Source organism: Mercenaria mercenaria, chromosome 13 (genome assembly GCF_021730395.1).
Source record: "Mercenaria mercenaria strain notata chromosome 13, MADL_Memer_1, whole genome shotgun sequence".
In the NCBI taxonomy this organism is placed as follows: domain Eukaryota; kingdom Metazoa; phylum Mollusca; class Bivalvia; order Venerida; family Veneridae; genus Mercenaria; species Mercenaria mercenaria.
In genome coordinates this window covers 41,554,857-41,566,688 of record NC_069373.1, presented here as the reverse complement: position 1 = coordinate 41,566,688, position 11,832 = coordinate 41,554,857, and the positions used below count along the sequence as shown (strand labels likewise).

Here is an 11,832-nt window from a genome sequence, read left to right as displayed (position 1 = left end):
ATAAATATCAAACATAAAACTCCCAGCAATATTCTCTTGTCCACTCTAAGTATACCAATAAAATCTGTAAGAAGACCCTTTGAAAGTAAGTATGGGATGAACATTGAAACACTGTATGCCGCATGTGCCTTTGACACTGAGGAACACATAATGACATATCCAGTAATAAATTGTTTTTCGGACTCATAACTTACTAAGTCCAAGAGAAATATTATAAATCCCACCTCATTGAAGAGTCTTCTCTCAGAAACTGTTGTTTGAACATCAGCCGAAAAGGTTGTTATTTTGTACACATTTTAGCTGAACCAAAATTCAGATTATTTCGGATTGTCGTATTTTTGCAACAATATATGTGGCACTGACAGTCGGCAAAATACAAAACAATATTCAAGCAACTGAAACTTAACCAAAGCTACAACAATATTGATGTTGTTGGTTAAATTACTGCTGAATCAGATTCCAAAAGCCAGTTGATAATATTTATCAATTCGTAATTTTTGCTTTCTAGTGTGACAATGCCCGTCTTTTTAAGACTGCGTCTCAGGTCAATTGCATTATGCAGGATGCAGACCTAAAGTAGTCATTGCATATCTCCATTTTAATACCAGTTTTATTCATGTTTTTATAATACACATAAATGCAATGTTCTTATGTTATGTCAACTGTTGTATCTGTATAGTTTATTATGAAAAATGTTTCCACAAGTCTATTTTACTACAAAATAGATAGGTACAAAAAAAAAAAACCACAAAATTATAATACAAAGTCATATCCATGTTGACTTTGTAAGTCTATACTTGTCATGTTAATAAGTCTCTTTTATTAAATAAAAATGACATTATGCATGAAGCTACACATAAAGAAAACAACAATATATTGAGATGATGAGATATAAACCAGTTCAGAATAGTTCATTTGTGATTGTGTATGCAATTTAAGCTTGCAAGCTTTTGTTTTCTATGGTGTACTAAAATAAAAAAAAAATCATTTTGGACGTTCTATCTTTATTTATTTGGCCGACAGCTATTTTTATTTGTTTCCACCAACCCTTGAAAAATCTCCCGTAAACCAGAAAATAAAAAAATGCTGATGTCACGTATCAAAAAGGTTTAAAATATACTTGGTTTTTGATAGTCAAAATATCTCTTTCTCAGGTAAAGAGAGGTATAATAAATGGAATTCGAAAAAGATACAGTAAATAAATGATACATATGATATTGAATACACAAAAAGGGAAATCTAATCTATATAATAATATTTTGCTAACATATAATGAAATGTTGGTTCCATATAAAGACAAAACGGTTCCATATATATTATTACATTTTGAATGCATATATATGTAGGGTAATCTAATCTATATAGCAATGTTTTGCTATCATATAATGAAATGTTTGTTCCATATAAAGACAAAACGGTTCTATATATTACATATTGAATGCAATTATATAGGGAAATCTATGTAAAAATGTTTTGCTATTATATAATGAAATGTTGGTTCCATATAAAGACAAAACGGTTCTATATACAGTAAACGTCAGGAGAATCGCTGGTGACGTCGGAGTAACGTCGGCACTTACACGCGCTTTCATGTATAGGAATAAACACAAAATATTTTATTTTAGAACTTTGATCTTTAGTTTGTTAATTCAGGGATACAATAAAAAGAAAATATATTATATCATCATTAACATTTACCAAATACTAAACGATTATAGACTTATATTTAGTCAAGATTTTGTTCGAGAGCTACATGTATTAGGTATTTCATGTGACACAATGGTGAACGAAAATCAATAACGGTCATCAAGCCTTGGGATATTGATATTGTTCATTATTGTCTCAAACTATCCTAAACAGATGTACTAATTACGTGTGATTAACAATGACAAACAGTCCAGTTTACCAAATTTTCAATTGTAAACATTATAGCAGATGCTAAAATGGACAAAAGGAAAACAATATAGATATAATTTACACTTTAATCTGTATGTATTGGTCAGATTTTGCTATATTAATGGGTTTCTTCTTATATAGATTTGAGTCCCTTGTCTATGTACATGACAATGTGTGTAAAAATAAAAATTTGAACATTAATATTAGTATTGATGCCTGTTCTCGAGCAAGGTAAGGGGAGAAACTGCAACACAGCTTATAGTTATAACGTAGCGCTCTCTAAAAAGAGCATAGAAATAACCGACAAAAAAAAAACAACAACACAAATTACGGCCATTCTTACCGACATACATTTTGGCTTAGTTTAACGCCGTGTTTCAACACTGTTTCAGTCATATGTATGCAGGCAGTTTACCTAACCACCTCTCCAGGAAAGGACCGGTACTACTATTAGACTCGCAACTTTCTCACAAAGATTCATGATCGGCCCATAGAATGAGTGAACACATAGCCCTTTTCAAACGTCAGTCAAATAGTTTTCACTATACAAATTGTGTTCGTTATACAAACCTCGGTTACAAGGAACTAGTTCGCTATACGGATATAAGGAACCTCGGTTTAAAGGAGCAACTTTAGAGGTCCCAAGTTGTTCATTATAAGCGAGGTTTACTGTAGTTTAAGGCTCTGATTCATGCATTTTGATGTCACTTAATTGACTCGTCTGCCTTTCTCTTTTTTTCTCATCTGGCTTCCCTATGCCGTTCCCTAATGATGGGAATGTTGGAAACATCTTTGTAGTTGGAGGCGAAAGTGGTTGCCACTTGTTTTTCCATCAACATTTCACCATTCTCTTCCAAAGTTGTTGAGCCTCTCCCTGTGTTTTCATCGTTCAGCTGTCTCGACAATCCCCACAGCTTTTGACCATCTCGCTCTAGGATGAGCGAGGCTGTTTTGTTTCTCCAGTTCTTCCTCTGTGCTTCCAGTTTGTGCCTGTGGAATGCGGTCTCGGCTCGCTGTAGAGAAAGGTTACTTTCTTTTGAGGGGTTGTTTTCCGCTTCCTCTCATTAAAGGTCCAACTGGCCTTCTTGTAGTTCCATCTGGGGATGTTGGGTGAAGTAGAGGCTATACTGTCCATAGTAAGATGGACTGGGCGATGGTCGTTACCTCCTAGTTGCTCACCAACTTCTAGTTTGACATGTCCGTGTATGTAATCAGTATATATATCAAGGTCAGGAGTTGACGTTGTTTGCCAGCTTTTGGAGTAAAACGTTGGGGAGTCGTCCGGCTTGTTGATAAGGTTAAGCTGGTTATCATCTTGCCAGGTCTCTACTCCTCTCCGCATTTATCCAGGTGCTCATATCCCCAGCTTTGTGAGTGACTGTTAAAGTCTCCTACAATGTTGAACCTGGTTTCGTCAGTTGCAACTTTGTCCCTTTGTCACTTGATGAGTACATATTCACAAATTTCAAGTTAAACTCGCTTTTTTTCTGAGGCTCAGAACTCGGAGTCATCCATATGCATGTTGGTCTGGACAACACTGATGTTGTTCCAGACCAATGCCATGTCTGCCAGTTCTGTCACAGCGAAAACACTGGTATCCTCTGACGTTAAAGGATTTCTCTGGTTGCAGGTGAGTTTCCTGAATGCAACATAAATTGATATCTTTGTCATGGAGGATATGCTCAAGTTCAGCCTTCTTGTTGACACCCTCCACATTCCAATGCATCAACCTGAAAGGTTGATGCTGATTAGTTTCCCTCCTTGATTTGTTCCTCCTTCTCTTTGCATGTTGTGGATTGAAGTTTGGATCCCCAGAAGCTGTGGGTATACTCTGTCGAGGTTCAGAGTCCGGCACTGAATCTCCCTGGAGGGACCTCAGAGATTCAACATCACATTGCTGTATACCGGATAGTTGTCATAGCAATATTGCGAAGTGGTATTGTTCGTTAAGTGCGTGCCAATGGCCCAGCACTTCTGCCTTCAACTCTCTAGGTTTCTGTCGGTTTTACCACACCCTTAGTTCCGAGTTCGTACGCTACCCTGGGAACACAGGGGCTATTTGTCCCATTGCTGGGAGTTTGTCCATAGGCATAAGGACGTGTTCACACACAGATGGGCCTGACATACAATATTTTTAGGGGCAGACCTTCTCCGAGTCCCCTGCAGTTCTGCCTGAGGCTGCAATGTGCTCAGTTACAGTATGGCGCCATCTGGGAGCCACTGCAAAGGGCTTGTCTGCAGGGAGGCTATGTATTGGCAAGAAAAACTTACGGACTCGACTTCTTTTTCACCAGAAGGCTAGCCAGCGGCGGAGGCTGAAAGCAGAACGTGACTAGCACACAACACACAAAACACAACACACCACACTTGATGCATCTACAGACCAATGCCACACGATCACCCCTTAATTTTATTCCTTCTATCATTGGAAAATAAAGTTTCATCATCATGTCAGTTTTTTTGTCCAATTTTATTGTTTGGATTTTATATGGGACAAGATTATAGCAAACATTTTATTCAAAACTCAATGTCGGTTTTGTCGCTCTTACATCACTGTAACGGTTTTTTTTTTTACTTTAACGTTAAAATGAACTCCACAAATTATACACTGATTAAAGAGATTTTTAAATGAAAATGTAATAAGTAACAACCAAATTGATTCTTATTGAATGAAAAGAGCGATTTACGAAAGCAGTTTAACGGACGTGAAATCATAGCTCATCAAAAATGGATGTCAATGGTCTTGTTTGAAGATTTGCAGAGATAAAAATACAGAAATAGCAAAAAGTAAAATAAGCATTATATGAGGAATTTCCTATATTTCATATTAAACAAAATGTCGAAACGGAACCCAGTAACTTCAACTTAGGCGCATTTCACCTTAACAATGACATGGCGTCATTTTTTCTAATTGATGTCGCGGAAACTGGAAACTTCACCATGTAATCTTGTTGATTATTGTACCTCTTAAGTGTCTAAACATTAGGTTTTACAAACGATGGTCCTCCACTCTTAACACATTTCTGTGAAATGAATTTCATAATAAGGAGTTCAGAAATTAAAGATTTTGAATTTCAAACTCGTAGGGATGTTACATTTCCATACGTTACAATGTCCGGCGTAATTACAGAATATTTATTTCATATATGGTACAAAATATAACCAAGTTGTTTCAAGTCGCAAATTTCTACATACAACATTGTGTGAACTATTTTCGTCGCAAACTTTGTTAATGCAATGTTTCATCCTAAACGATTAAAATACTTTAGAAGATAGCATTTTAATACAAACTTGCAAGCTTTTCTTTTCATCTGGGTATTTTTATTTGATTATACGCATATTTATAACAGCAGTACCAGAATTGTTTTCCGTTTAGTAGTTTTCTACCGGTGTTTCACCCATTGTTTCTACCCACTTCACACACCCCACCCTTAAATCTATCCGTCAGTTCCGACTATTCACCTCGCCATTTGACACAAATTCAAGATTTTGTGTTAATTTTAAAAGCATTTTTGCACGAAACCTGGTTTATATACTGAACAAAAAAAGAAACTTCCGATTTCTATACATATCTTTTAATGTTATGAAAAAGAAATATACATGTGGCCTACATATCGATATGTCCGGGCGAACTATTATGTGTCAAATAAAACCAATTATAACTGGATTAGACTACGGATTAGAAAACGTTGAACTCGATTTCCTCGTGCATGCACGGACCAGTATAATCTGTGTTTATAAAATCAAACCTTTCAGTTGGACTTTATAGACCTTTTTGTCAAAATAAAAAAACGTTAAGAAAGATTTTAAAAAAGATATTCAGTTTTCTTCTTTTTTGATATGCCTGGAGTTCCATCAAATTTACGAGAACGTGCCGTTGCTATGCTTAATGCTTGTACAGCGACGAATAAGGTTGCTAGGGTTGTTGACAGTTCTAGCCTTCCTAGTCGAAACCTTATGCAACGTTTTCAAGCAAGAGGACGTAGGGAGATTTACCACGTAGTGGATTTCCGCGCATCACGACGCCTGGGCAAGACCGCTGTTTCATGAACACGCAACTACGCAATCATTTCTTTAAATTCAAAACAAATCTCCTTGAAAATGCTACAAAAATGTTAGTTTTTTTGTCCATAATGAAATAAAAACAGGCCCCGGCTTACATAAAACAAGAAAATGCCACTTTAACTGGGAAAAAATGAAAGGAAGATTCTATCTCTCCGCCATATGCTGCTTGATTATTGTACAATTTATTTGACCTGTCAAAACTTGTTCCCGGCTTTCCTTATATTCTGTTCACGTTTATATAAGATTTACATGAAAGCCAGAAACATGTTTTGACAGGTCAATTAAATAGTACAATACCAATTTAGTACTATTGTACCTATAGGTAGAAAATATAAGCTTAAAAATAACAAGCTTAAGTTTTCTTACCTATTTGAATACTTAATTGGAAATCCCTTTCTCTATTATTAGAATGGCGTGGACGGTATCATGAGAGAGGGTTAACAAATAAGGTCAGATAGATTTTTACTGGCGACAGAGACCCATCTAAAACTATTTTCGAGTGAAGAGAACATGACATTTATTATTTTTATTTTATTGTTGAATAAAAGCATATTGGTTTTTAAAGCGATTAGAAAAAGTATATGATGTCATACACAAGAACTTTGATATACCAAAATAAAAGCATACGCTTACCATATGTTCTACGTAGACACTTATAGACCTGGAATAAAGCAATGAAATAAACATCTTTTAACAACGAAATGGTTCAACTCATGGACCATGATTAAGAGTATGCTAGAATACTCGTTCGGCTTAATGAGATGGTGATACTTTATATCTGTCATCCCTCTTACAGCGACAGTCAAAAGTTATCATGCAGTCCCAAAATGTCTTATTAATTGGACTTAAGGTATACGAGACCAAAATTTTATATTTAGGAGTGTGAAAAAAATACTATATAAGTTCATAAAAATAAAATTTAACACATTTACTTGACATCAACAGTACTATGTATTAGGTTAAAAATAATATGTACGTTTGTAAAAGGTCACCCAAGACCTATTTCAGTCAGTAAAATCATTTTGACCGGCGCTTCAAGAGAAGCTTTTCAAAGGTTTCCATACAGCCAGGTGGTGCAATTAAGCCCCATGCCCTAGCGGCCATGTTTTTAAACAAAATCGAATCAGCTGAATGAAAATAACAAAATGTCACCTAAGATACATTACTTTAAATTATTTCGAAAGAGATTTCTGAGGATAAGACTTTTAAGGTAAATCTGCATGAATGGCCTAGATTTAAAGGAAACTGAAAGGGGGACATTTCAACCAAACTTTAAAGGAGTAATCCTTTTATTTATTTATTTATTTGGGTTTTACGGCGCACCAATACAGTATAGGTTATATGGCGCCTAACAGGACTACAAATTTTGGTTCCGCATCTCATTTACATCGAAATAAAAACATGAGGTAAAAGGATTATTCCATACCTCATGTTTTTATTTCGATGTAAATGAGATGTGGAACCAAAATTTGTAGTCCTGTTTGGCGCCATATAACCTATACTGTATTGGTGCGCCATAAAATCCAAATGAATAAATAAATAAATAAAAGGATTACTCCTTTAAAGTTTGGTTGAAGTTGGCAAGGTAGTTTAGGGCGGGTTCTTTAAAGACATAAGAGAACGACGGACGAAAGGAGGACTGACATCTTTAGATTTTGAAACATGACTATGAGCACTTCGTGCTCAGTTGAGCTAAAAACTGTTGTTTTCAAAATGTGCAAGCTTGACAGTAAACACCTAATATCATACGAGGTCCTCGTATATCTTAAGTTACATGTACAGTTCATGTAAAGGAAACAATATCAACAGATATCAGGCCTATGTTCATAAATAACGTGTATGTGACATTCAGCTGTTACTCATATTTTTAAACTTATGATTTTGTAGGGATTCACTCATATATTTGCACTGAAAAATACGCAACAGAATTAAGGAATCAGAATGACTGTATTAAAATTGAACTAAGTTTAAGTTTTGAAATAAATGTCTTTCAGATTTGTAGGCAAACTTTCTATTAAATTCCTACTTTTCACTATTTTAGGAAGTATTTATAAAAGCTGTGGAGACTTTCCTTCCATGTAATATCCAAAAATAGTTTCTGTCTATGATATTCTTTTGTCACAAAATAAAAAGTATATATATATTTACATTCATAGCCTGTGTTTGCAAAATAAAACAAACAACAAAATAAACAATTCTAATATAAAATTGTGTTTCCTAATATACTAAATCAATAATACATTTCCTTTCCAAAAATGTAAGTAGAATGTTGTTGAATGATTTTGAAGTTATACATTTAAAATTCAAATGAATAGACACATATTCTAGGAATTTAAATAAATGTCCTTTGTCATTCTTTAAAGTATCAGCCACATTATTGATATGTTCAGACCAATTTAATCACCATTACAGATGTAAAGAAAAGAAAAATGACAATTTTGCCGGAAGAAGTGTTCCCATATTTCTACAATATATACATATGACAACTACTTTCTGTAGGAATATGTGTTCAGTAGCTTGTTTCTAGTTGTTTTCGTTTCTCAGATGCTCTCTCTAGGTTCCTGAGTAACTCGGGGATTTTGATGGTCAGATCACCAAACAATGGCCTTTCATCTGGATTCCAATTCCAACATTGCTGCATAATGCGATACCTTTAAAACAATTAGAGGTTAGCTCTACCTGTTGAAAGTAGTATTCAAAATGGGTCTTAGTACCCAGGAAAACTATCAAATATAAATTTGTACAGAAGAGCTTTTTTATGTGATTTTTATATAATATGAAAATAAATTCAGCTATTTTTAAACCTTTATAACCGATTAAAATACAAAAACAAAAATGTATTTAATGAACAAAATATCAAAAACTGACAAATGATACTGGTAAATAAGTTAATGTTAATGTTGGGTTAACTTACATTTCATCAGGACAAAAGTCAGGTTTGTACAGTCTTCTGCCTGCTTTAAGGTACCTCAGAATATCCCAGTTATCTACTGTTGGGTAAGGGTTCACACCTCTGGTCAGAAGCTCCCATAGAACCACACCGAATGACCACTGTAATACATTGTTAAGCACGAGGAGTTTGTTACTACTACATTCAGGCAAGTTTCATACTGTCATCGAAAGTAAATCGTTCAAAAAAGGGAAAGAAATAATAGTTTACCAACAGCTACATTATCATATATCAAGCAGAGTATTTTATTCAAAAGTGAAATGATAAAGTGGGCGTTATAACTGCGACTTCACCAGGCGAATATTTATATTTTGAAGTTATGAACGATAGTTAGGAATACACAAGATTTTACAGTTTACAGACATTGTTGTTTTAGCATCCACCAGAATTAAGACAAAAGTCGTGCGAAATATTGTTTGTATAACTTACCACGTCCGACTTGTGTGTGAACAGCCCAAACTCTAGACTTTCTGGACTCATCCATTTAACCGGAAGTTGCGCCTTTTTGTCACAAGAACTGTAGTATTCTTTCTCATATACGTCACGTGACAAGCCAAAATCTGCTACCTTTACCCTCATGTTATCGTCGATCCTATAACATTTTGTATATGTAGTTTGATTGTAATTTAATGTTTCTTCGTTGCGCCTCATTTCATTTCTCTGTTTCAGAACTAATTCTACCTCTAAATACAACAGTTTAAAGTGCACTTTCGCGGCCATTGAAAAAAAAGACCTTCCAATACTTTTTTAGTATTCCGTTCATTTTGGACCATATAGTTCATCCAATGTATCTATTCAATAAAATTCGGCTTAAGCGGTACCAGGAGGTGCACATTCATTTCCTTTTAAGAACAGACTCAGTCAAATCAAGTCTGCTATTATTTTGCTTAGATGCATTCTAGGGGTTCAAAGACTTACTCAATGTGAATCATACCCTTTCCGTCTCAGCCAAACATTGATGCAAGTACATAATACAGGAGCTATCTCTTGTGTACTAAGATTATGTTTTGCACACATTTACACAACATGGCCTATTTCATGACAAGGTCTAAATTTGACATTTTGTTCAATATACTATTTTATTTAGACTCACTTTCAACAGAGAATATAACGAGATTTCGACAAGATTCGTTTTCAGCACAAACACAGGGCATGGTCTATATTATCCAGAAACGATGCTACGACAATTTGTTATGGCAAATCAGGGGAAAACATTGCTAATAATGGCTTTACTTACATACAATTTCTTGCAGCTAGGTCGCGGTGGATGAATTTCAGTTGCGAGAGATAATGCATTCCATTTGCAATATCTACTCCAAACACTACCAGCTCCTTCACTGTAGGTTGCTGCGAATTTAAAGCGAATTAGCAGTCTATTAAATTTAACAATTTATTACATTAAGTAACAAGTAACAGAACAAGTCTTTAGATTATGACATTGTCAGGTTTTACTGGACTTAATTTGGTTCTACACCATTGCGTAATAATGAGTGCCAATCTTTATTTATAAAATATGGACATCTTAAGACGAGAGTAGATTAATTGACTAATTAATTAATTAGTTAATGAAGTGGATTTCAATTACAGGCATAAAAAACTATAGGTGGAACAATTCACAAGTATTGGGATCTCCTGAACATTGCAAAGAATACAAATGTTAAATTTGTTCATGACGAATACAAACCTATAGTGGCGTACAGACGTACAAGAAATTTAAGCGACTACTTAGTAAGTTCGGACTTCAAATTGAACACTGAAACATACATCACGCAGAAATGTAACAGGAAACGATGTTCCCACTGTCTACGAATCAACTCTGGATTCTCATTTAGCAGTACAGTTACAGGAGAAACATTTTCTTTACGATATGATACAAACTGTCAATCTAAAGATGTTGTATACTTAATAACTTGTAAAAGATGCAATATGCAATATGTTGGACAGACTATGCAACCGGTTTCACGGCGTATGAATAGCCATAAATTTGACATATCTAATTTTACAGATCCTGCATATTCCACGTTGGTTGCTGATCAAGATGACCATAGTATTGACTTCACATTTATGCCTATTGATGTGGTAAATAATCAAATTAACCGGTTATGCAAGGAAACATTCTGGATTCATAAGTTAAAAACACTCAATCCTGATGGACTTAATACAAAAACATTGTTAAATGTGTAATGAATTTTACATGTATATGTGTTTGTTTAGTACTATTGCGTTTTTTCCTATTTATGGTTTTTTATATATACTGCTATAGGAAATCCTGTATTCTTATATCCGTAATGTACTAAACTTGCTAAAAAAAACAGTATATGTTTTTTTCCGCCATTCAACGTAACGTTTACTTCATGATGTCACGTCCGTTGTTTTATTAAGTATTTATCCTGATGAAGGCGTAAGCGCCGAAAAGTTGATAAAAGATAAATATTCACGTGTTGTTGTTGAATTTTACCATCGAATTACAGACATACTAATACTCCTTGTAAAAGTAAATCTTCATTTATGTAGTACGAAAGGTAGTTTAACCTCTTCCACTCAACTGGCATGTTTAAAAAAATAGTTCTAATACATTTAAATGTTCCTCACAGGTCTTCATCCTTTACCAAAGTTTGAATATATCTCACATTATTGACGTCCCTGATGTAAGACAGTACATCTCCCTTCCTCATGAAAGGCAGCACGACAAGCGGAAGTTTGTCAACTCCAAGACAGATCCCTATCAGCTCCATAACATTGTTATGATGAAAATCCTTCATTAGCAAAGCTTCTTTCAAAAACATGTTCACATCTAGGTCTTTGGGGTTGTTTCCTGAAAAATATTCGTGTTTCATTTTACCTTTGTTATAAACTTAAAATAAAGAAATTCTTGAAAACGTAGTATTTTTCTCAAAACTGTAAACACGAGGTATCTTCTT

At 34.6% G+C, this 11,832-nt stretch overlaps 1 protein-coding gene across 1 annotated transcript; it reads right to left on the bottom strand.

The window, feature by feature from the left end:
- Positions 1 to 7,467: 7,467 nt before the first annotated feature.
- On the bottom strand, positions 7,468 to 11,763 carry LOC128547657 (hepatocyte growth factor receptor-like). The gene is made up of 5 exons (XM_053520706.1): positions 11,542 to 11,763; positions 10,149 to 10,258; positions 9,341 to 9,503; positions 8,876 to 9,012; positions 7,468 to 8,612 (listed from the first exon to the last, which is right to left on the bottom strand). The coding sequence occupies exons 1-5, from the start codon at positions 11,746 to 11,748 to the stop codon at positions 8,471 to 8,473; spliced, it is 759 nt and encodes a 252-aa protein (XP_053376681.1). The 5' UTR covers positions 11,749 to 11,763; the 3' UTR covers positions 7,468 to 8,470.
- Between the last annotated feature and the right edge of the window lie 69 nt (positions 11,764 to 11,832).